Source organism: Gymnoscopelus microlampas (genome assembly GCF_963454915.1).
Source record: "Gymnoscopelus microlampas genome assembly, chromosome: 6".
Taxonomy (NCBI): Eukaryota; Metazoa; Chordata; class Actinopteri; order Myctophiformes; family Myctophidae; genus Gymnoscopelus; species Gymnoscopelus microlampas.
The window spans coordinates 35,180,156-35,206,964 of record NC_139943.1 but is presented as its reverse complement, the minus strand read 5'-3'; the positions used below and the strand labels follow the sequence as shown (position 1 = coordinate 35,206,964).

The 26,809-nt window shown below is 43.0% G+C and overlaps 1 protein-coding gene across 3 annotated transcripts in view; it reads left to right on the top strand.

Annotated features, from left to right (window-relative positions):
* The window catches only part of furinb (furin (paired basic amino acid cleaving enzyme) b), a 117,425-nt gene that overhangs the window by 50,322 nt on the left and 40,294 nt on the right, over positions 1-26,809 (top strand). For all 3 annotated transcript variants that reach the window (XM_084058920.1, XM_084058918.1, XM_084058919.1), the window contains exons 3-6: positions 7,949-8,047; positions 15,768-15,863; positions 19,773-19,901; positions 20,075-20,151. In XM_084058920.1, the coding sequence (XP_083915046.1) occupies positions 7,949-8,047; positions 15,768-15,863; positions 19,773-19,901; positions 20,075-20,151 (401 nt within the window). The remainder of the gene's footprint in view (positions 1-7,948; positions 8,048-15,767; positions 15,864-19,772; positions 19,902-20,074; positions 20,152-26,809) is intronic.

Genomic DNA, 26,809 nt, shown 5'->3' with positions numbered 1-26,809 from the left:
TCTTGTTATTCGTGACGGTTTCATTGTGGTTTCATTAAATGTTGCCTAGAAGACAGACACATAATGAGCAGACTAGCCGCTTTTCATGTTAGACGCTTCCATCCCGAGACGACTCTTCCCCCGAGCTGATGCGCCAAGTGTAGGCGGGCAACATGCAGAATTAGAGGCGCGGCGCAAACAAATAATTACCCTTCATTTAAAAAACACTCAATTAGCCTCTGTTTCAGAGGGAAAATAATGAGCGTCTCCTTCGAAAACAGAACCCCAGAGTTTGTGCTGTAATTAGTCTAAAAGACAGCAGGCCAGCAGACGCCAAATACATGACCGTTTGATTAACCAAACAGCTAGTGTCGCTTCACGGCGGTGTGCGAGCGTGCCACGCACGTTTGTGTATCGGCGTCTGTTCGTGGTGGATGATGCGTTTGTACAGTTTGGGCCTTTGAGTTGATAGTATAAGGAACAAAGGAGTATGAGCCTTTCAGTGGGGGGGTATTCATCACTGTGTGTGTGTGTGTGTGTGTGTGTGTGTGTGTGTGTGTGCAGCATTAATAATGGACCTAGGCAGAAAAGGGAGAGAGGGTTGCAAGGCTACGTGGCAATCACTGAGCTGTGCTGCTGACATTTCCTTCTACGATGAGCATGCAAAGCTGTTTCACTACCCACAAGGAGGGGGGGGGGGGGGGTGTGCGTGTGAAAGCACACGCACATTCATATGCTTGGCCATCTCCATCAGTGGTAGTGCAATTGTATATCACAAGCTGCAAATTAAAATGCACAGCGGTTAGAGTGAATTACTGTTATTGCTGCTTTTCTAACCAGCAATTGAACCCCAGTGTTTTTCCTTGAACAATTGTTCCCTGTTCCTTAACTGACGCCAACGCCAATAAAGCGGATTTGCGTCCGAGCTTGTTTGCCCAGCCATGGGGGGGGGGGGGGGGGGGGGGGACAGGCTAAACATGCAGCAAAGTGGCATCCCGCCGTGCCCGATTTAAGCACAGCAGACAGCTAAAGTACGCAAAATCGAATCCTCGACAAGCTGCTTCTGTATTGAGTCACACACACTAAGGTTACCACGTTTCCAGATGTTGTTCCACCACCGCTCCAAATGGGTTTGTTTTTCTCTCCCCACAGCGGTGTTTGTTGTGACGATAAGAAAATTCGATTTTAGATTGTCCCTCTGCTGTTTCTGCCACTGCAGAAACCGCAGGAACCTCAATGGCACAAAACAAGTTTGAGATTTGTTCCTCAACAAAACGGACGCTTTCAGGTTGACCGTGGTGACTAGCGCTCATTGGCAGTGAAATACCCTCCATAGGTTTGGTCCGCTGAGTTGAATATTAACAACATTCCTACTTTTTACGCAGTAAAAGTCCTCAGTGTTACACATTCCCTGCCATTGATTGAGATCTCCGTAAAAAAAAATCTTCTTCTTTTTTTAAAACAAGGAGATAAATATTTTGTGGCTCTTGAAAGATTAGTCAGAATGCTTAAAAATGCAATCTGACAGAAGCTACAGCCTGTTTTAAAAAAAAACCTGGCAGCGAATGTGTTAATAACTCAGAGCGAGAGTACATTTGGACCAAACGGGTCCGTTTGGTTCCAGTTGGACCCTCTCAGAGTTAAATGAGCACTGAGGATTTTACCGTGTACATGAAATGGCATCTCCGCCCCGTTGGAAGGTAGCTTATCTTCCAGGCACCGGTGAACTGGAGCCAACCCCCCTCAGGCCAATATTGACGGTGTGCCTGAGACTGCAGGGCGCCAGGGACCGTGGTAAAGCCTCCCCGGCGATGACGAGGACGGGATAGAGAGGATTGGTTTGGTTATGGGGGAGACACACACACACACACACACACACACACACACACACACACACACACACACACACACACACACACACACACACACACACACACACACACACACACACAAACACACACCGTGGCATTGAGTTTAGTCACCTTGCAGCTTGACAGTTTTTCCTGATTGATAATGCTAGCAAATGCCGGCAGAGAACCGTAGCGATACAATGTATCTCTGATATGGAACTTCATGTGTATAAAACATCCCTAAGAAGTGCCTTACCCATGACAGAGAGAGGAGGGGGGGGGGAGAGGGAGATGGAGGAATAACGAGAGAGAGAGAGAATGGGGGTCAGACGAAAGGGGAGCGGTACATACTACATATAGGGGTAGAGAAGAGCATGGGTGAGTCATTAAAAAAGGCAGCGTGAGAATAATTAAATGGATGACAGAGGTAGAGAGAGCGGCGGTGAGAGAGACGCAGAGGTGCCGCGGATGCGGTGGAAACGGTGTGGATTGTTTCTTTGAAGCCTCTCAGCACTCTCAGGCTGTCAGGGAACGTTTGATAACCGTTATTACTGTCAGCAGCACTCAAATCAGTCTGCATCTCTACACACCTCACATCCCACCACTCTCACTCTCTCTCTCTCTCTCTTTATCTCTCTCATTCTCATTCTCATTCTCACACATTCATACACACACGCACACACAAGTACACACATATATATATACACACACACACACACACACAAGCACATATGCCTGCTCTTTGAAGTTCAAACTTTGTTCAAATGTAGTTGTTTTATCTTCTCCTGACATTTAAGGTAGTTTAAAGAAAAGGCACTTCAATTAGAAATGTTATTTGCAGTTAGTTTTATTTGCTCTGCAATTCATCCCTGTTCCGTGCAATTATTGTTAATGGCAGTCTATTTCAAGGCCATTTCTTTCATCCTTTTTTCTTCATATTAAATAGAGTTCACTCTGTGCGCACGTGAGGTCGGGCTTGATGGTCTGTGTCTGGTACTCTGTCCACTAATGCCTGATTTATACTTGGATGCACGCTGTGTCATGCAACAATTGTATTTTGTATGTGCCATAGATGCACAGGATTTAATACTTTTTTCACACTTTCACCACTAGATAGTGATAGTCTGACTTCGTACCGTACTCGTTAATTCTTCTGTTGTTTCAAAATAGACAATTATCCACATTATTGATAAAGATGTTCATTAAGTGTAATTCTATTTCAAAATGCATTATTCCACATGCATTTTCAATGCATTAAAAAGAAAAAAATTCAAGCACTACTCTTACACAGTCAGTGGTGCATTTTCACTTGCACAGAGCAAGGTGTTTTCTTTGCTGCTCCTCATTAGTTTTATATGGAAGCAGGGGGCATTCCTGCACAAAGGATCATGGGATTGCTTTATCCAAATGTGAAGCGAATGTTCACCGGACAGCAGCTAATCATCACGTACTGTAGCAACCATTTCTGCATCGAGTGTCACTCACCACTTAGACTGAAAGAACGAGCCCAATCGATGGTCTTGAAGGGCGGAGCCAAACCCAGGCGCTGGATTCCAGCGCCTGGGTTTGGAGCACTCTGATTGGTTAGGAGATAACAAGGTCCTAAGACCAGCGTTCCTGCAAGGTTCTCCCAGGCTTTTTTTCTTTTGAAACAAAAAAAAAATGCATGGGTTTCCGAGGCTACTCACCACTTGAGATGGACAGAAACAGATTTCAATATAACTCCATGGAAGGTTTTAAACTAGCAGTTGTAGATGTGAAATTAATCAAGAGCAACTGCATGGCCTATTTCTCGCCTACAATGCTTACATTTACTTTTTTAGACTATATATTTTTTGACTTTTTATCAAGCACCTTATGAATATTGGACTTTGTACTTGTGCCGTCTTGTTATTTGACTTTATTTGACGTTCTATGTTCTGTGTTCCTTTCATCTCTATTCTCTCTTTCCCTATTCCTTCCAACTCTTTCTATTACTGCAAATGCTGAGTTTGCACCAAAAAAACATTCCACCCACTCTTCTCTACCTGTAATCGTGTGATGTGACAATAAAGTTGATTCTGATTCTGATTCAGAAAAGCTGCCAGAGACAGACACAGAGGGTCTGTATTTCTCCGCGCTGCCTGTGAGATCTCCAGCTGGTCACAGCTGCTGGCATGATGTCCTTTGGCAATGAGCATTAGTTAAATGATGGACTCCAATTTAACTCTCTGGAAACATCTGAATACTGAAAACAAAGTTTTAAACTACCTGTTGTAGATGTGCAATCAGTTTTTTTTGTCGTATGACAAATGAGATCTACAAGCTCACAACGTGTCACATTGCGAAAAAATGAACAATAAACATGCCTGCCAAGAATGAAAGGCAACTTTGAAAGAGAGACAAACAAATCGGTTATTATTATCTGTCTTATCAGCCTTTCTGTTCTCCAAAATATTGGAAATTGTATCGGCCTTGAAAAATCCATCAGATGACCTCTACTTCTAGACAGAGCTTTGGCCCGTGGAGAACAGAGGTATAATTGGTACTAGTCTAGGCCTAAAAAATGGATTTTATGTTTTTTTTTTTTTGTGGGGAGTTTTTTGTGTGTGTTGTGTGTGGGGGTGTGATAGATGGAAGGAGACAAGGCAAACTGCAGAACAGATGATGAGGTAGCAACTGGTTGCACTGCTCACTGAGGAGTGTAAAGGGCAGTGGTCCACCGATGCAGACGTGCAGACCACTGGCAGGATGAGTAATGATCCACACTGCTCTCAATTATCGTCCCTGCGCGCACACACAAACACACACACACGCACGAGCGAGCACAACTGCTATGTGATTCACTGCTCCGCCGTGCGTGCACGCCTGGCTGCAGATAAGCATGAGTCACACAAAGTACCTCGGACACACAAACACACATGCGGCTCCTGTGCATGTTCAACTTAACTTCTGCAGCCCCGGCTAAATTTCCCAGGACAGATAGACCCATGGGCTAAATAAGGACATCAGCACCGTAGGAAATAGGCCCGCCCAGCACGCCGGCCACCCCAGCCCACAGCTCGAATTAGCATTCTGTTCCGCAGAAACTAAAAGTAGGCCCCATTAACTTCTTGGGTCGTTTCCTTCGTTACACCTCAATTTTTGCATTATCTCTAGGCCATTTGCCGTTGTGTGGCTTTGATGTGAAATTTGAGGTCCCTTTAAGGCCTAGTTCAGACCAAAGATTTGCGACGAGATGAAACCGTTTTAAGCCCAATTTATACTTCTTCCCGCGACGGTGTCATGCGCCGAAAATAGCAGACCTACAACCACACCATCATACGATGAAGCATATATTTAAGCATTAGAACATTGCGGTCTGAATTAACCTTAAGGCTACATTACTTGCTGGTCATGTAATTTGGGCATGTTATTATACGAGTGGCAACAAACCGTGGACTTGACACAAGGCACCGTGTTGGTGTCTGCAATGTAAACAATATGGATGTAATGTAATATTGCAGGTATACGTTTAAACCCTCCTCTGAGCCTTCCCAGCAGCACCTGGGTGTTTTCTGTCAAAGTTATTGCCTGAGATGAGAGGAGATGCGGTTTCAAATGTGTTTAATATAATGTTGCACAGAAATGGGAGGTGAGCAAACTCATATCAAGGCATTTTGTTTGCTTTGGTTTATTTTCATTCATTCATTCTCCATCAGCCTTGAAAAAAAAAAATCATTATAGAAGGCATATTTGTCGGTCTCTCTATAATGAATGTGCATCCATAGCTAAAACAACAAAAAAGATCACTTTTGCATTATGAAGGAGTAATGATGCATTCTTAGTTTTCTGTTTAAAAGTAGACATGATATGGGATTTCCAGTCACATGCACACGTTTGCACATGTCTTTAAATATCAATTGTTGACGTACAGTATATTAACCACTTGATTCCTAGCATCCCTAGATCTCTTTATCTGTCAGTCCTTGTCCCTTTTATGCCCATATACAGTATGGTGATCCCGGCTGTTATAAGTGTATGCCCGCCCATATATGTGCATGCTGATATGCCCATATATGGAGATCTCTGTATCTTTCAGTCCTTGTCCATTTTAGGCCCATATATGGAGATGTCCTCTTATCTGTCAGTCCTTGTCCCTTTTATGCCCAAATATGGAGTTCCCTGATGTCATCAGTATATGCCCATATATGGGCATGCCCCCTTTAGTGCCCATATATGGAGCTGAGTGATTTGTTTGCGCCTGATGCCATGACAACACATTTTGGTTAGACAACACACTCCATATTTGGCGTAGCTGCATTGCTGTTTAATATGTGGTTATGGCTGAGTCATGGTGACATGAGTGTGACGTCAGAGATCCGTCCGCCTGCCGGCCGGTCTGCTGGCCGGCCCGCCAGCCGGTCCTCCCATAAGCCAATTATCATATGGCATGTGATTCACGGTGAGTTCGATTAATCGAATGAGTACTCAGTAGAATAATCACTAAGAAAATAATTCATAGTTGCAGCTGTACTGTATATCAGTCTTGCCAGGCAGGGTCTCTGGGCCCCAGCCTTCTACAGGCCAGTCAGCCAGCAGGCAGCCAACCTGCAAAATCAGCCCACAGCCCCAGGAGAGCCTTGCATCCTGCTGCGTTTGCTGTTCTCTCTCCTCAAACACATCCATCCTTACTCCATCCGCCTGACAGAACCTGCTCTGCTCTCTCTCTCTCTCTCTCTCTCTCTCTCTCTCTCTCTCTCTCCCCCCCCCTCTCTTCCTCTGCTCCACTGGTCTCATGAAGGTGAGCCGGTCCCCAGTGGCGCTGGCTATACAGATTGCAGCCCCTTCCTCCTCAAATGGATGCATGCTCTCCTGTGAATTGCCTATGTAAAGACGGCACCAGTCGTCTCCGCCGCCTGGCCTGCCGCCTCCCCCTTTTCTCATTTTGACCGGGCACTTAATCGGTCCCCTAGCTGTGTCTGTCTCTGCTATTGTGCCAGGGCTGTCCTTGACTGAGGAAGAAAAGAGGGAGAGAACGGAACAGTAGCCTCCAGGTGCTCGTGGCACCAGCTCTGTCAAAGGTCACAGAGAGCAAAGCACTCCCTCAGGTTTTTGTCTGGCTGCATCTGTCATCACCAATCTGTCCTTAAAAGCTCTTTTACGGGCACCGGTGTGAAGGAGACGATGACAGGAGTATGAGGAATGCATTGTGGTGGCTTTGTAACGCCGAATCGCTCTCTAATGGATGTGTCTAATTATTTCTGATGGATGGCGTCCGTCCTCAGTCATGTGTAATGAATGTCTTTGTCTTAGCAGGCGCTTGTGGCGCGCGTGCGTCACTGTATTCGCGCGCTTGGTGTCTTTCAACTGCTCGTGTGACAGAATGTGCTTGAGATGTATGAAAATGTCTTTGCGTCCGCAGGTGATGTAGTAGATGTAAGTGTCCCTGTGACCGCACTGGTGTTCAAATGGATCGATCTGTCTCAATCTCCCTTTGAAAGAACACTCTTTTGTGTGTGTGTGTGTGTGTGTGTGTGTGTGTGTGTGTGTGTGTGTGTGTGTGTACTTGTATTATTATAATTGTGAGGGCCAAATGTGAGCCAAATGTCCCCACAAATACATACCGTACATTGTGAAATAGGCATTGTGAGGACAATGTTCCCGGTCCTCACAATAGAAATGAATGTTTTACATTTAAAATGTTTTTTTCTTTAGTTACAGTAGGAAAAGACAATTAGGAAAAGATTCCGGTTGAAGTTATAGTTAGGATTAAATATTTAGAAGTTAGGTGTTAGATTTATGCCTGATTTATATTTGCAAAAAAAGAACAAAAATAGCACATCTACAAGCACATTTTTTGTTTGTAAATACGTTTTTGGGGGGCTAACTGATTATAACTTGAGGCAAGTTGAGTTTCAGTGTTAAAAATGGCACCCACAAAAAGGATAAAATGGCACTTATAATAAAGATGTAATGATGTCCTCACAAGTATATAGTTCCTCACACACATTGTGTGTGTGTGTGTGTGTGTGTGTGTGTGTGTGTGTGTGTGTGTGTGTGTGTGTGTGTGTACCTCCCATGGTGGATGTGTCTAAAGGCTGTTATCTGTCCTGTAGCTGCAGGTAAACTCATTGTATCTTCCGTTTGTGTTTGTGCAGGTTTTTGGAGATTATTATCACTTCAGGCATCGCACAGTGGAGAAGAGGTCTGTGTTTGGCCACAGGGGAACGCACGTCAGGCTGCACAAAGAACCACAGGTAGGCCTGTTGTTGTTCTTTCTCTACTCCCACACATGCACGACTCACTCACTCATCCCAACACAGCAACACGCTAACAACAACAAAAAATAAGGCCATATGCAGTTAGGAATGCAGATTAACATCAGTAAAAGGTGCCAGCATGAGAAGTATGACAGGTTGTCAAATTATTATTCTTTCTTTTTTTTCTTCTTTTTTTTTCAGCATTTCTTTATTCTTTTAGTGACAGTGAGAGAAAGAAATGGGAAAGGTGGGAGAGAGAAGGGATGAAATGCAGCCAAGGGCCTCATGTCTCAGGCCAGCTGCAGGAAGGACTTGTGGTATGCACTATTACTGGGAATGGGACGCCCCTTCAAATTGAATTCTTCAGAACGCCCGTGTTTCCATGCTTGGCTCTCTGACCCCACCTACTTGACAGCTGTAAATACACAAAAAATAAGAACCCTCCCAATAAACAACAGCTGCGATTGCCTGGCGGACGGCCCCTTCATTTTGTGGCAGACATCGAAGCATTGTTTATTTTGCTGCCTAAATGTCAATGAGAGAGGCACTGGCATGCTCCCATCTGTTGGCCAACATGAGAGCGTGTTCTATCCCTGAATGTCAAGGTCTTTCAGACAGATTCCTCCAATTTAGCAGTCTGCTCAGTCAACAAACTCAGCCTGACTTGTAATAGAGCGCTTCTGTGAATTCCGACCTCTCCCCTTGACAGATATATTCTATGCAGCATTAAAATGCCAGCGTAGACGTTGGAAGGCTTTGAGTTAGATGTAGGTGACCCGAGCTGCAGGGGAGGCAGTTGGGAAGTGAAAACAGACATAGCCCATCTGTTACAGAGCAAGGTCCGCCTGGCAGAGCCAGTGGCTGCTTTCTTGCTCTCTCTCTGCTCAGGTCCAGCTGGCCGTTGACTCTAGAGGAGACCCAACATGGGCTGACAGGAAGACTTGTTCCTGTGCTTCATTAGTGAGAGTTGGTGACATTGACCGGAGCCGGCTGGGCTATACAGGTCAGGCTAAACGGACACGGTAGCTATGCCGTGACGTCAGGGTTACAGGTTCAGGGTTCTTGGGGAGGCTAGCTGCGGGCTTGGAGAGCCCCGCGACGCTTAAGCAGCAATAAGACTGGCCATTCGAGAGTGCCAAAATCAATAAGATGGCGAGATGAGATGCTGTGTCAGATGTAGGTGGTGACAGAACAGCGCTTAGTCTTGTCATACTGAGTAGAGTTTGATTATGCGTAGCAGTGGATTGGAGATGTATATGCCATGTTATAATGCAGGAGAGAATGCAGAATAAACTGACAAGACACTATATGTGGCCTAATCAGAAACGGCTCAAGCATATTTTATATTCTCCTGATCAGCTGCAGGCAAAGACCAGAATTAATCTAGCACCTTAGAGAGTCTTAGGAGATAATCAATTGAAGGCCAGCGGCCTATATAGTATGCCTATTGCCAAGTCTACTCTGCAACATAACATAACATAAATGGTTATGAAGGGAGGAACTAAATCATGAATTCATTGACTGGAGTCCAAAAGGCAGTCCATTCCAGCAGGATTCACCCTATGTTTAAAATAGAAACAATTACGTGTTCCATCGAGACCAACATGCCATCTCCCGGGCACTCCTGAGTCAGTTCAAGTTAACACCAGTTTGAACCGCCAGCTATCGAGGGCGCCAGGGTCCAGGCAGAAGAACAGCAGCTTGTCCTGCGCAGCCTCTTAACTCCCACACACACACACACACACACACACACACTTACATACAGTACAGCACTGTACCTCGCCTCCGGGGAGGAACCACCAGAATTGCATGGAATCGAGCTTTCAGCCAGGCAGCGAAACGGCCAAAACACTTGTATGCATGCACGTTATTCGTTTATTTGGGCATGCCACTTCCCGTGCCTTGGCATGAGCATGCATCTCAGAGCTCATGTGTTTGGGGTGGGTGGGGTGAAGACGGACAAAATGGATGAAATCGAAGTTACGCTCTGTTGCACGACGGTGTCACACGCAAAAAAAAACAGCAGACCCACAAGCTCACAACACGTTGCGGATGTGACGTGTTGTTGTGAGCTTGTAGGTTGGCTATTTCCTTTACACAACGCCGTCATGCTACGAAGCATGAATCTGCCTTAAATCTACACCTGGTTCACAGAAGATCATTTTAAAAGGCAGTGAGAACATAAAGACGGGGATTTGGATTTAGACCCCGCTAAGCTTTAAGCTTGTTTCAGTGTTGCCCCATCCCTAATCCGGATGCTGTCTCTCACATTACCTCCATTGTCTTCTCCGGCTCAGCTCTGTGGCACTGACACACTGCTTATCGCTGCCCCTTTTTTTCCCCCCGGAATAATAATGCAGTGAATTGACATTGGTTGCAGGCAGCATAAGCCTCCACCACTCCACTATGCATCTGCTGCTACCCTGACTGAGGGGAGAAAATACATTTGATTTGTTTTGCTGTGTGGTTGCCATTAAGCTTTAGCAAAAGCTTGATGTTAAGATATCTTGCTGATTTGCCTTGCTTTGTAGGCACAGGTCTTTCATATCTTTCACCATTTCTCTACTGGCACTTTCTCTCACACTTTCTCTCTCTCTCTCTCTCTCTCTCTCTCTCTCTCTCTCTCTCTCTCTCTCTCTCTCTCTCTCTCTCTCTCTCACCAGCACTCTTAACACTCTGTTCTTCATTTTGCATTCTCACTCACTCTTGTTCTCACTTTTCCTCTCTGCAGTTAGTCTGCGGCTGCTAAAATGTCTCTCCAGACATGTCTCTCTCTCATCAATCTTTCTTTCTCACTTTCTCTCTGTCTGTCTCTGTGTTTCTCTGCTTCCGTCTGCCTGCCTGCCTGCCTGCCTGCCTCCCTGCCTGCCTGCCTGCCTGCCTCTATTTGTTTGTCTGTCTGTCTGTCTGTCTGTCTGTCTGCCTCTTTCTGCCTCTCCCTCTGTCTATTCTCCACATAGGAAAACGTTCCAGACACAGGGGTCCGGATGGATGGAGCAAACAGTTTATAGCTAGAGTGGATTATGGGTTCAGGTCATGCGCGGACTCCTAAATCACTCGGTTTACCTCCCCTCGGTTTGCTTGTTTGTGCTGCCGTCTCTGTCGGCTGCCTGACTTTGTCCAGGCTTCAGGGAGGTAGTTACTTTATCTGTTTGTCTGTGTTCTAATTAGTCCTTTTGTCATTCACTTTGAGCTATGGGAGCAGGGGGTGCTCTGTGCTCTCAGCTGGAAGGTGGGCAATGCTGCCCAGATCATTACACATTATCTCACTGTTTTACGTGCCCTGAATAATAATAATAATAATAATAATAATAATAAAAACAACGGGTCAAAAACGTAACTTATTTGTGGAGCCACTTTAACGTGTAGATTGCATTGCACTGATGTTTAATCTCATTGCAGTGGTAAACTAAGTCATCGTTGAATCCAATGTGCTATTGTTAAAAGGATCCCTGGCTAATAAGCCAAATATGCCTTAATACATTATAATTACCCTCTATAACTAAAATGTAAAATTAACACCTTAAATAATGTTAGTTATTGTAGAAATAGTTCATCTTTTACTCAAGTGGGACAACGCCCGTCACAAGTTGATGATGTCATTTGTCCATGTGTGGTCCAGACCTATGGAATGTTATTAGCATGTCATAATAAAAAAACAACTTTATACTTCCTATACGATTAATATTAACATCAAAACAATATTTAAAATATGATTTATTAGCATATGCATTCCATACATTCTATAGGGCTAGACCACAGTGTTGTCCCCCTTCAGTAAAAGATTAACTATTTCTAAAATTGATAAACATTTTAAGGTGTTTTACATGTTTTGTTTTAGTTTTAGAGGGCAATTATAATGTACTAAGACATATTTAGCATATTAGCGAGGGATCCTTTTACGAAATGAAATCCCATCTAAGCCATTTATGACACTTATTATTACACAGTGTTCCAGCACGTGTCACCAGTCATTTTGTCTGTGCTAATCTCATGGGTGCTGTGGGTTCGCAGCATAATCAGGTCAGTAGATTTGATACAGGGGACATAAAGGCGCTTATTAATAAATCACAAGTACTGTTGTACAGTAGTGCAACTATCAACTGAATGAGGTTAATGGCTTCAGTCCCTAAGAGAAGGCTGTACACGCCAGCCAACCAATTTATAGCTGTATTCAAACATTTTTATTAGAAATGTACTTTTATGAGTGCACAGAATTGAGTGACGGACAAGCATGGAAAATAGCCTGCTAATAAAAACTCATATATTAACTTGGGCAATGCAAAGAAAAGACATAAAAAGCTTAATCAAATGATTAGAGTGTTAAACATTTAAAATAACGTTTTTACAATCCACTCTTGGCCTCCGCATTCTCACTGCAGCACAATATAACTTAAGCAAGGGGAGCATTCATCAGCCACGCTAATAATGCCCAGCGATGACATGACCTTTATTTGAGATATTAACCCTATTCTGAGCATGTCCTAATGAAATACTATGAGCTCACAAAACTCATTGCAAGCTCTATAGCAAGCTCACAATGGGTCATGCTGTGATGGGTTGTGAGTACAGTATATTATTTCATATATAAAAAAATATATAAGAGATTTTGTGTAGGTGGAGAAAAGGTAGAAAAAAGAAAAGGCAATTGTACAGATTCCTAGGCAACAAAGTATATTAGTGTCTAAGTGGTTGTGTCAAGTCGGGTCACTTTTATTTAGTATATCTATATAGTATAATAGCACATTAAAAAAAAACCTGATAGCAGTTGAAGTATAAAGTATGCTTTATAGTAGAGGCTGATGGATTAACTCCAGTACAATGTACAGTACTGTAAGGACTCTGTCTCGATCCTTCTTGCATGGAGGCTGTATTGTTATATCGACAGTGTTTTTTTTTCTTCTTCTCTTCATTAGTAACACTGTTGGGTGCAGTTACTGTACTGATTATATTGTCGACGCTGTAATGATATCTATGTATTCCGTGATGCCCTCCTAATGACACTGTGATTGTGTGTGATTTGCTTACGTTTTGCCTAAGCATAGGGTGAGACACTGTAATGACCCTGAGACTGTGTGTGTTTTTGCTATGCATAATGCAAGCTATTGTATAGGGTGTATTAGTGGTGTACTGGTTGCTACGGAAGCATAGGGGGGATACTGTAATATCACAGTTATTGTATTGTATGTATTTTATTTGTTTTCCTACACTACATAGTACAGGCTATTGTACAGGGTGTATACTATCCTATACTACTGTTCATTATTGATAGTGAGGTGTTATCTTTTTGTGACAATTTTTTACCCGGCTGTATCTTAATATTTTACTCATCTGTATCTTAACTGCTGTCAGTTATCTATCTATCTATCTATCTATCTATCTATCTATCTATCTATCTATCTATCTATCTATCTATCTATCTATCTATCTATCTATCTATCTATCATCATACAACTACATGGATTGTGGGTATTGGTTAAAAGCAATACTAAGAGAGCATTTTAAAGTAAAAGCACAAGAACAGAAGAAATATCAGATAGAAAACTAAAACAAGATAACCATAAAATAATCAAATCAAAGTGGGAAAATAATAACTTAATTGAAACTGAATACATCCAAAAAACAGATAAAAGCACAATGAGAGGACATTAAAAATAAATTAAGGCCAATTAAGAGTGGACTTGACAAAAACCATGACACAACCTCAGGCTGAACTGAAAGCAAGAGTGAAAAAAAAGCTTTAAATTTGATTTAAAATTCCCAATGGTGGGACAGAATTTTGGAAGATAGCCTAAGTGACTCCAACATGAATTGCCATCCATCTACATGACAGTATGTTTTACTATTAGCTGTTGTAATGTCAGTCAGCTGCCTTTGAAATATGATGCTCATTACAATTTAACAAGCGTGGGCGGGAAACGCCTATGATGTTTGATTGGAAAAGCTGTGTGTGTGTGTGCGTGTGCAAATTGTTCTCACAACTGTCAGTCACACATAGCAGGGGGAATGAAAACCTACAGTATCAAAGCGTTTGCAATGTGTGAAAGCTGTGCAGAGTTTCAGGATGTGACAATTATACTGTACCTAATGAGTACAACTGTATTATACCATGATATTCACAAAATGGGCTTCTTTATTGGTATAGCCCAGTATCACCCACCCAGCCCTACACCGCCATGCATATCGTCTCTTATCGAGTGGAAACCTCATACGTCCAAAACTGTTACTTTTCAGGATTCAGCTTCAAAAGTAGCAGATCTGTAAGCTCAAAACGTGTTGCTTCGCGCCACGTTTCGAGCTTGTGGATCTGCTACTTTTGATGCTTTTGTGTGACGCTGTAGTAAGATCAAGTAGGGCGCTAATTTACGGAATAATAATAATAATAATACATTTTATTTGTAATGCGCTTTTCATTCACAAGGAATCTCAAAGTGCCACAAGGTAAAACATCATCAATCATATAAAGTTAAAAAGCACGGTTTAAAAACAGATATGACTAAACAACAATTCAACATGAAAATGCCCTCTGAAACAAAAACGTTTTCAGGCCTATTTTAAAAGAGTCCAGGGTCTGTGGTGCTCTCAGGTCAATAGGAAGGCTGTTCCATAGGCGCGGCGCTGCCGAGCAGAAGGCCCGGTCACCCATAGTACGTAGATTTGTACCAGGGACATCGAGGAGGAATCTGCTGGTAGATCTGAGGGTGCGGGTGGAATTTTGTGGGGGCCTAATTAATTTCTGTAGGTAGGGAGGGGCATGTCCATTTATGCAGTTGTGGGTGATCAGCAGGACCTTGTAGTCGATCCTAGCTGACACGGGGAGCCAGTGCAGTGAAAATAGGACCGGTGTTATGTGGTCATGCTTACGCACTCTCATTAGGACCCTGGCAGCGCTGTTTTGGATGTATTGCAGCTTTTGAATACTTTTGCCAGGAATCCCAATGAAGAGTGCGTTGCAGTAGTCCAGTCTAGAGGAGATAAAGGCATGGACAAGTTTCTCTGCATCTGACAGGGTTAGAAAAACGCAAAAAGTTAGAATATGGAGATGAGAGGTTTCTGCCCGACAGTGACGATATACACTACAGTACTACTTTACTGTAATAATGGCAGATATACGCCAATATATCTGCCATTATTTGACTTTTTGGACGACATCGGAGTAGAAAATGATGCTACCAATGTGTCATTATAGGTGAAGATTTTCAAAAGTTTGCGCATTGCAACGTGCTGTGAGCTTGTAGGTTTGTTTTTAAAATTAATTTGGAATTTCTTTAGTATTTTTGTTGTTAAATATCAGTCAAAACATCGGTAATCGGTCGTCTATTGGACCCATCTGGCATCGGTTTGGCTCTAGTCAATGCCTACAATCGTCAAGTGAACTGGAGTGAACTTCCATACTCTGATCTCCCCTCCTCCCTTCCAGGAACCAGACAGACATCAGATTTGCCTCACATTTCCTTCTCATTCTGATGATTTCTTTTTGAACACAGCGGGACCCTGCTTTCTCTGTATCTGAGAACTGCGGGATGCCACAACACACTGGCAGAAATTAAAGGGCTGGTACTGTCATGAAAGCGTGTGTGGAAGATAAGAAATAAACAACACATGAAATGAATTGTGTGTGTGTGTGTGTGTGTGTGTGTGTGTGTGTGTGTGTGTGTGTGTGTGTGTGTGTGTGTGTGTGTGTGTGTGTGTGTGTGTGTGTGTGTGGTCCACCTAGGTGCAATGGGCAGAGCAGCAGGTGATAAAGAGGAGAAAGAAGAGGGATTTGTTTGACGACCCTTCAGACCCCGAGTTCTCCAAGCAGTGGTACCTGGTGAGTAATTATACCTAGTGAGTAGCGGTACCTAGTGAGTAATGGTACCTTATCTGCTAACCCTCTGTGATCCCTTATCACGGCCGCACAGTGTCAGGTGTGGGACAAGGACATCGAATAGCGTTTGTAAACTAAGGATCATTGAACAACATTTATCTTGCTAAAATCGATACAGCGTGTCAACAAGTCAACTCAAAGAGACGCACGCGGTCAATAAAATAGGCGTGCTTAATATTATTTACCTCTGCATTTCTAGTGCTTTGGCAGCCGTTGGGGAAGAAAGCTGTTCACATGAACGCCTTTTCCTACCCCTACCTTCAGTCAATAACGCTGTCACAGATTGAACATCTTTCAAATCTTTTTAATTTTTTCATTTTTTTCCTTTGCAATTATTTTTGATTAAAGTTTTAACAGCGCCTTTATTCAGCCTTGCCAGAGCTGTGCTGCGCTCAATAACTTCAGCAATGCACAGGCCTGTGGGGATACCTGATTTAGAGCTATACTCAATAATAAACTGGCAGCAATTATTAATTCCCTCATGGTCAGCTTGATAAGCACAAATTGAATTGCTGTCTAAGAGTGTCCCTTCAGGCCTATGTTGCATCAATTCTGTTTAGTTCCCTCAACCAAAAAAAAAGCCACCCGCCAACGCAAAAGTTTACATGTCTGATCAAAAGCTGATGCCTAATTTATGCTCCGTCGTACGACGGCATCGCAGACCGACAATAGCAGATATATAAGCGCAGAAAATAGCCGATCTGTAAGCTCACAACGCGTCGCATCTGCGACTCGTTGTGAGCTTCAGTGTTGATTTCATCGACTAAAACTATGACGAAAAATGTTCGTCGACTACCTTTTTTTAACTAAATAAAAACTAAGCTATGATGACTAAGACTAAATATATTGACAATTTCGTCAACAAATAAAAACTAGACTAAAATGGTAGTGAGGGACGAGTGGAGAAGAGATACAGTAGAACTAAGACAAGTCATTTTATGTTTGGTTGCGCTCGGGTGTTGCGCTCTAAAAATAGCAGATCTACAAGCTCACAACGCATTGTGACCTTCTAGATCGGCTATTTTCAGCATGCAATGTAAAATCAGCCATTACGACGCCATCAAGGCACCGCCAAAATACATTTCAGTAGACTAAATCAACTGTAGATTTAGTCGACTATAACCTCGACTGAAAACTAGACAAAAACTAAAACATTTCAGATGACTAAAATATGACTAAAACTAAATGGATTTTTATTCAAAAGACTATGACTAAAAACTAAATCAAAATTTGCTGTCAAAATCAACACTGGTGAGCTTACAGATCGGCAATTTTCTGCACTCGACACCGTTTGACGAAGTAAAATTCGGGCTTGACAGATGCTTCAGGAATCAGGATTGGACAATAAAGTGAATCGGACACCAATGGAAGTGCTGATTTGAGCCATATGGCTCAACAATGGCTCCTGTGTGCGCTTTATGAGACACTTTGATTGACCCTTATCTTGCCCTTCTGCCTTTTTTTTGTGCAGTAAGCCCCTGTCACTAGGAATGGATTAATGGCACTGTTGACTATCCCTGGCGTAAATCACCGCTGAATGGGACCTCTGCCATTCAGCTTTAGACTGGCTCTAATCGACTGAGCGCTTGAAGTCATGCGTTCGTGTTGCCAATACAGATGCTTTTTACTTTGATAGTGCGGTTGAACCTTTTTGGATATATTATTAAAAGTGTTTGACTTGTCGGAAACAAAGAGAACATGAAGATAGGGGAGGATTTAGGGCAATAAACCTTTTTTTCAGCTGGTGGGTGATCGGCATATAAATATAATATTGAATATCGGGATATGAGACTAGATACAGTATAATCCGGGATTTTGGTCATCTAGGTTATAATAATATTGTCTTTTCCTGATGTTAAAGGGATTAATCTCACAGTAAATTAATGCACTTTTCAGACCTTTTGACGACTGTTGGAGCCAAGTTGAATAAACAGTGAATGCCTCATCACTTCCACATTACTGAGTGATAGTTTCTCAAAATGTGCTTGTGTGTACAATATCTCCTAATGGCACCCGCCGTCATCCCCAAAATATGGTCACTTTTGTATTTATTGAGGCATTTTATTGAGTTATTCGGTCAGAAATATCATGACATTTGATTTTGTCAATGCGTGACTGAGGCCAGACGTGGCACCAAAGCGTCCTGTAATGCGCCTTCATGTACGTGGCTGTGTGTATGGGAATGGCATCGGTGCCAGTGCAGAGCCCACAGCCGGGGGATGTAAGCTCCTTAGCTAAGCACCCTGGCACAGCATCCACAGCAGCTCAGCAGGACATAGAACAAAGGGGCGGAAGAGGTGAACACTCTACAATTTTAACCATTTATCCCTATTTTCACACATTTTTCTCAATCTTTCAAGAATTATTTAAAAAATGGCTATTTAATTCGATTTAGATACATCTCCGAGCTCACAACATGTTGTGAGCTTGTAAATCACCTATTTTCCCCCAAATACTGGACAGTATTTCTTTCTTCTTTTTACAGCGTATCTGTCTACTTTTCTCAGTACTGATCCTGTCCTCCCTTGTTTATCCAGCTCCCCCAACAACACCCCTCCCACCCCTTCCTTCCGTCTCGCGTAGCTTGCTCTCATCACCTCGCTGTTTGGAGAGAAGCTGCTCTGTTCTCGTCTATGAGCAAGGTGAAAGCTCTCCCCGAACATTGCAGCTGGTTCATCTCCCTCTATCTGAGCGAAACAATGACAGGGGTGCTCACGCTGCACATTTGCCTGCAAAAAAAAACAACTAAACTCCCCAGGCATTGAGTGAAGGACGGTATCATTAGCAAAGAGTTTCAGATTTGTCCATATGCACCACCAGACCACCAAACTTGGAGTGTTTTGTTTTTCGTTTTTATTTACAGTCATACATTAGCAGCGCTGGGTGATATTGACAAAATCAAATGTCACAGTATTTTACCCATCCTATTTGTGTGTAGTGTTGCTGTGATTCTAATGGTGTTCTCTGCTCATGTGTTGGAGGAGGGGACCATTCTGCTGGAGTATTTAATCAGGCTGGTCCGGGCCATTCTGCCTCTCTCTCCCACACATGAACAGAGAACACCATTAGAATCACAGGAACACTACACACAAATAGGATGGGTCATCACACTTTCATGCCCATATATGAAGATCCCTGATGTCAACAGTATATGCCCATATATGGGCATGTCCCCTTTATTCCCTTATATGGAGATCTCTGATGTCATCAGTATATGCCCATATATGGGCATGCCCCCTTTTGTGCCCATATGGAGCTGACTGATTTGTTTGCGCCTGATGCCATGACGACACATTGAGGTTAGACAACACACTCCATATTTGGGCGTAGCTGCATTGTGGACTCCTTATACAGTATGGTTATGGCTGAGTCATGGTGACATATGAGCGTGACGACATGGTGAAAGGAGTCAGAGGTCCGCCTGCCGGCCGGCCCGCCGGCCCGTCCTCCCTTAAGCCAATTTTAATATAGGATGCAGCGTTTTAAGAAGGTTTTTATCATATTGCAATAACCAAAATCCCTGATGATCTCTGGTCTCATATCACAACATATTTATTAAATCGATATATACTGTAGTATCCATCTGAGGTGTGACAAAAACATACTGTTGTTTGTTTGTTTGCTGGCCAGTTACACTGGAAAAGGAATCATGCGTCACATGTTGAATGCTGAGTAACAGCCTTGTGTGTGTGTGTGTGTGTGTGTGTGTGTGTGTGTGTGTGTGTGTGTGTGTGTGTGTGTGTGTGTGTGTGTGTGTGTGTGTGTGTGTGTGTGTGTGTGTGTGTGTGTGTGTGTGTGTGTGTGTGTGTGTGTGTGTGTGTGTGTGTGTGTGTGTATGTGTGTTGCCTCCAGTCCAGCCCAACCCACCAGGACTTGAACGCCAAAGAAGCCTGGGCTCAGGGCTACACAGGGAGAGATGTGGTGGTCACCATCCTGGATGACGGCATTGAGAAAGACCACCCTGACCTGATCAACAATTACGTAAGTAGAGGGATAATACAAGGAGGAATACAGCCATTTGAAATAGCTTCCTTTTTTTTTTCAATGTCGCTTTTTAATGGCTACAGAGGAAAGAAACAGATGAAGATGGCTCAGCCAAGGTGAACACATAAAAATAGATGAGAATATAATATTTCCTTTGGTGTCTCCCTCAGGACCCGGAGGCCAGCTATGACGTCAACGATGGCGATAGTGACCCACAGCCACGATACACTCAGCGCAATGAGAACAGGTAATGATCTCACCAATTGCAGCAATCTGGCAGATGTGTTCCTAGAAAGTGGGTTTAATTGCTGCAAATTTCTGCTGTAAAATGTTCTGATGATTTTTACATGATTCAACCCAGCCCGAGTAAGAGTATGAGGGGGAAATGGATCCTTGCAGAAAAATGAAAGCGAAATGCTGTGTGATGTTGGCTCAGTCTTTCTTAGTTTCAAGTTAGTTTCGTCCTTCAAGCAACCCCTGTACATGCACTCAGAAGCTGTCCTGATTCTCTAAAAAACATCTCTGACAAGGACTTCACACAGAAATGTCTGGCTCTGTGCAGTATCATTAATAATTCCCTATGAGAATAGTTGCCAGGGAATGAAACCAATGCGGGGAGGGAAAAAAATAGTCCAGCAGAATTGAGCGATGGCACCGTGCTGTGCTATCCTAAAGCCTTTTGGCACCAGCGCTGCCAGCTGACTGGTATTTAACGTTTAACCCATTAAGACCTGAGGCCGATTCTACACATGCCTTCTACTGTAAATCAAGGACCCAGAAAATGATATGTATTTGGCCTCGGACCCCCATCTGAAAGTGTTTTGTGCCAGGGACCCTCCAGAAGAGAAGATTTGTGTTAAAACATTGAAGATTTTTCAAGCACTTTCAAGATTTAACTCAATTTTTATTGGAACAAAAGATTTTCAAAAGACAGATACACATATATGAAATACAAGACAGAACATAAAAGTTTGGGGGGGGGAGGACATTACAAAAACACAAGAAAGAAAAAATAAATTAAAAAAATACACAAAAAGGCTGCATTCTACAATTGTTAGTTATTTTTCTATTACATATTGGTTATACATTGTCCATGGGCTGAAAAAGAGAAGACCACTTTTCCCAGTATTTGTGTGATTTGTCCTCTTGTAGTCTGAGTATGAATGTTAGTTTTTCCATAGAATATATTTCCCTTATTATGTCCATCCAATTGTCTTTGGTTGGGGGATCCTGTTGATACCAGCGACGCGCGACCGCTTTCTTGCTTCCTGCTAGAAAGATTTTGATTAGATATTTGTCCTGTGTCAAGAAATCTTCAGGAATATTTCCCAACAACGATCTTTCCCGGTTTTAATGGTTTAAAACCCAATTATATTAGGTTTGAGACGCAGCGCCGCAGTCACAATTGCAACGCTTCTGAAGTATAGGTTCCCTTAAAACTAAGTGTCTCTCTGCTGTGCTTCGGTAAACCGGCTGATCTGCCATAGCCGCACGGAAAGGTTTTCCGGGTGCCACAACCCCAGCCCAGAGCCACTTTGGCAGATTGTTTACGGCAGATGAGAAGCTGCAAACCGACTTTGAAGTGCACCGCGGGATTAGTCTCAGCCATCCCTCCCTCCTCCTTTTCTTTCTGGGACCACTGCCACAGTCTTTTTGTTGTTTTTTTATTTTTGTTTCAACGCGTGACAGCCACTGACAGTTCAGGGAGACACTGAATGAGTCCCAAGTCTTTCATAACACTGTAGAGACTATCATATAGAAGAAAGGGGGGGGCGTTGTATTTCTGATTCTTCTTCTTTCTTCTATCTGACCAGGAAATCTGCCTTTACATTAATAAAAATAAACAAAACTTGACACACAGGTCCAGTCCTATGCCATACTTGCCAATTATTTTCCAATATCGACATTGTGGGCCAGTAGTCCTAACGGTGCTGCTCCAGCAACCGTCCAAAGTTCAAAACTTTGAAAATTCACAACAAATCACTTGTACGTACTCACTTTGCAACGTTCACCACAATGTGGGCCCAACTCAGCAGAAGTGTTCATATACTTATTATAAAGTCCATCACTCTCTTTTTAAAGATTTTAAAGATTATTTTTATTATGATTTTTATATTTTATATTTTATATTTGTTGGGCTTTTTATGCCTTTATTGGTAGTGAGGTGAAGATAGGACAGGAAACGGGGGGAGAGAGATGGGGAGTGACACGCAGCAAAGGCCGTGATCGGGACTCGAACTTGGACGCACTGTCAGGCTACATTGGAGCCTACATAGGTGCCCGGACCGCAAGGCCAACGGTCCGGGCCCATCTCTCTCTTTTTATCATAGACTGTAAAACAAATTAAGCCTATCTCTTCTCAATTTTTTTCTCATTTGACGCCAAAATGGATACATCCTCTGACTATACGTCGACCACAAAAATGATAGCCAGATATTTGATGGCAATGGTTTTGTCCTCCGTGTTAAATGGCAATACTTTTGTTTTCTTGCTTTTTGAGCTTGAGGCCGATCTTCGTGATGGCCTAGTCTTCCTCTGGACCAGCGTGAACCCCGGTGTCTCCACCCTGCAACTCATTTAGAATGAATGAATGAATTAATGTATTTGGTGATAAAAGGAAAGAGCACAACAGTACTTCCACAACATATAGCAGACACAATATCACCAAGGATAAAACACAATAAAGCTTAGATATATTGCGGTACAGAAGCTACAGAACAGTCACAATATAAAAACGACAACTACACATAACAGACTATTGGGAGTCTCAGTGTATGGTCCATCGCTACACTAAACAGGAAGGGGGCCAGGGTGTCACCCTGCAGGACTCCCACGAGGATGGTTTAAACCAGGGGTATTCAACTAGATTAGGCAGGGGCCACAAGACTGACAACAAAAATGAACAAAATGTTCATGCTTAACCGTTTCTTGTGTGCTATTGGTCCAATAGGACACAACAATGGACATAATATGTCCATTGTTGTCCATAAGACATAACATTATTATGTCTTATTATGGTAATCATTAAGGACTGCTTCATACTGCATTCATGCATTTTCATGTTTGATAGGATTTCTGCGCCAGTCCTTTATAGTGCACACATTTGTGCATACATTTTAGATATTTCAGTGTGTTCTGTGCACACGTCCGTAGCATGGAAGCGTCTTTGTGAGACCAGTAATGGAGGCAGGCTGGTAAGGTGCAGTGTTTACATGTTCGTATGAATGAAAGTTTTTTTCATTTTCTTTTGAGCACCCGGGTGATAAGAGTACGAGACTAAGAGTGCTCTGAAGATGTGTTTGAAGTGGATGAAGATGGAGCAGATAAAAGATGGACAAAATCCACAAAGAACGACAAGCTAATGGATGCATAAGGAGAATAATTAATTTGTTGTAATACTCAGCATCCACTCAAAAAAAAAAGAAATAGTTACAAATGGATGGTTTCATTGGTTTGTGATGGATAAACTGCACTCAAAACTAGAGTAGAGAAGTAGTAGAAGTAGACAACATTTCTGGCTATTTTTTTTCTTTGTTCTATGAAAAGGTCTTTATACTTTTACTTTAACACTTTCATGCAAGTGGTTTTCTTATGGGTGACTTACTCACCAAAGATTACATTTACCCGCTCTTGGGTTTCTGTAGCAGTATCTTGACTGCAAATGCAGTATTGGTAGGTGTTAATTTGGGACACTGTGTGTCACTAACATAACTCCATTCTAAATAGTAGCCTACATTTTATTCTTATCTGTTAATGGTTGATTAACCATTAACAAGCTTCGGTTAACGGTTATGAAAAAAACATTAAAAATGGTCATCCTGTATAACCAGCCATCTAATAAAAAATATTTATATTTAATTTTACATTGGAACAGGAAGTCTAGGGGCCACAAGAAAGCTCTGCTGGGGCCGGAATTGGCCGCCAGTTGATTGGCAGCCAGTTGAACATCAATGGTTTAAACTCTGCACAGTATTTCTTTTCAATCTGAGATTGCTGTACAAGTTGCATTGATTTTCTCTTCCCTCTTTAAAAAAAGAGACTTGCTTTCGCATTATCAAGGTCTTCTGTTAATTGTCCTTCCGAGTAGCTACAGTTGCTTCCATCAGTTTAAAGCAGATTCCACTCTGTCCTGCTGGTCTTGGTTCTGCTTCTGGGAAAGGGGGACATAGAAGCAATGGAGGAGATTACTCCATACAGTACCTTCGCTCATGTTGGATTACTACCATGATCCATTACTTAAGACACACACACACACACACAGAGCACTGTGAGGTACACACACCCACACCATTTTCAATGGGACTGTCAAGGCGTTTATCTCAGACGGGATCGATTTACGGCCATGAAACGAGAAGCGAGGGTGCGTCTCTGTCAATAGCGCTGAGCGGTGGGCGTTTGGAGTGACCTGTGGAGAAATGATACCCGATGAGTTCTGTAAATCCCCAATAGCGTGATACGGGCCGATGTTGAGTAATGTTCACCTCCTCGCTCTGCACAATGAGATTATATGAATATATTCATAAGAACTGGAGAATAAGAGGTAACACTCATCCCCACACCCCCCCTACCCCCCAGCTGTGTAGGCCAGTTCATCTGTATTGGTAGCACGCGCGGCTGAGTTTTGAATTCACATCTATTAAGAGTTGTTCCACGATGGTGCTTTGTGTTTTGAGCTGGCAGCGCTGGCAGATATTATTGGAGGGGATTCAAGCTCAGTTGGAGCCGGGTTTCACCCAAGCAGGTAATCCCTTTGTGCTCCATCATCTGAATGTTTGTCTACTTTAAGTGCCTTCGCCTAGCTCCTCCATCACAATGTTGTCAATAGTGTGGACGCAGAAGGTAAGGAGGGCCAGACAGGAATCTAGTTGGACTGATGGTGACAACTCTTCTGTCCACAGGCGGGTACAATTCCTACCGCAGGAGCCGGAAATGTATCTCTGTCACACCTCCACTAGTGATTGCGGCATGATGTGTCCCAGTCGCCGTCTTATTATACATCAGTCTGGGTCACTGACAGATAAGTTGGCTGTGAGAGAAACAGGAGTTGGCTAAGTAGAAGAACTAATTCAATAGAAAATGCATCATATTATGAAGCGGTTTTGATATCCAAAGTGTTTCTCACTCTGTTATTATGAGCAGCTAATGCCAAATACTTAAGAGATAATTAAGTAAACTCCGCCTACGGCAGAGTAAATGAGTTAAGTAATTTAGCAAATGGCAACTTTGATGTCTAAGCCTATTAGTCATCATGCCTTATCCCCGTCCCAGCCCTTGACAGTTTGACAGAAATAATCTTCAGTCTGGGTGGTCTGTTTTCTTATGTAACAAAAAAAAAAGAACAAGATAAAAAACACACGGCACTCGTCAAAACACCTACTCCTGTTCTCTGTGTCTTTCATGCAATGCAAAAGCATGTCTACGCTCTGCTTGTTTACCATGCGCCTCAGCAGTTCTAATTTAGAATCTTGTTTGGAAGCTCTGCCTCGCTCCTGCTTCCGTCTTGTTTATTCTGCTCAGGACAGTCTGTTTATTTCCCAGACGGCTGAGAGGCGGCAGATGAATGGACAGACATTGAGAGGTGATGTTTGGCATGGGGCACTCGCTCGTAGACCCGATCCGTACCGTTCCCCGCCGCGCGTCTCTGCCATTAATACACTTTCTATCCAGTGAGTGGGCTGCTTTGATTGAAGGCTGCTGTTCCCCAGCCAGCTCAATAAGGCACAGGGCCACAGTGATTGAGGATGGCAGTCCTGCGCCAGACCCAGATCTACCACACATTCCCGATCACCTGGAGTCCATCAACATTAGCCCACTCGGCTGTTGGTAGACTGACGAATGGGATCTTTAAGCAGGTGTGTCAGCGGCGTGCGAATGTACTCACTATAAGTGAGACGTTGTGAGAGAATTAATGTTTCTCTCTCATTAAGTTGCCCTGATTGCTTTAAGGCCATTCAAAAATGTGTATTCATCCTGTCTTCTGGCAGGCTTTATCCAATTACATTTCTTGAGAACCCTGGTTGAGTTATTGTGCATCTCATTTGTTCCACTCATGTCCTTTCAAACATCAAATCATTTGGTGGCCTTGGCTCGAAAGCCTTTTTGAATCAGCTTATTGGTGAGTCGTTTAAGCGAGCGTCTGTGTTAGTGTTTTCCCTAAACACTTTACTTAAACCGAAGATGTAAGATCTGGATCTTGCGAGGATAGGAATTGAAGCTTTATGATTTGGATCTCAACAAAGCTGTAAGATCTGGATTGCGGGAAGAGAGGAATCGATGCTTTTAAGATCTCATCATCATCACAACCTTTATTTCAACTCTGAGTACAGTTGAGGGGCAGGCCCTCGTTTTCAATTTAGCCAAGATACAGAACACAATACTCAACAGGTAGTCATTCATTTGTTTATTTTTTTTTATTTAAAGTAGCCAATTACTTTTTTGCCCTTTTTCTCCCCAATTTAGTCGTTATGCTAATTGATGCCTCCCCACACACACTTGTGTGTTGTCACTGCTGTTGTATCTGACTGACTCACCTGCCAGTGAGGAGCCCCCACCAGGAGGATGTAGAGCCTTCGTCCTACTCCTCCCGCCCAACACTCCCCGCTGACAGATGCCGCCCCAGGTGCAATGACCGATATCAACCTCCCCGCCCGGCTTCCCTCCCCCGAACACGGGCCAATTGTGTTCGTGTAGACGCTCGACAAAGCCGGATGCACCACGGTGGATTCGAACCCACAACCTCCGTGGTGGTGGGCAGTGACTTTACCACTACACCACCCAAGCGCTGGTAGAGTCATTCATATACAGCAATAATTAAAATACATGAATCAGATGACAGAAAATGCTCAAAAAACTAAAACAGACAAACTAAAAAACATTATAAAGCAGTACAAATCTTGAACAAAAGT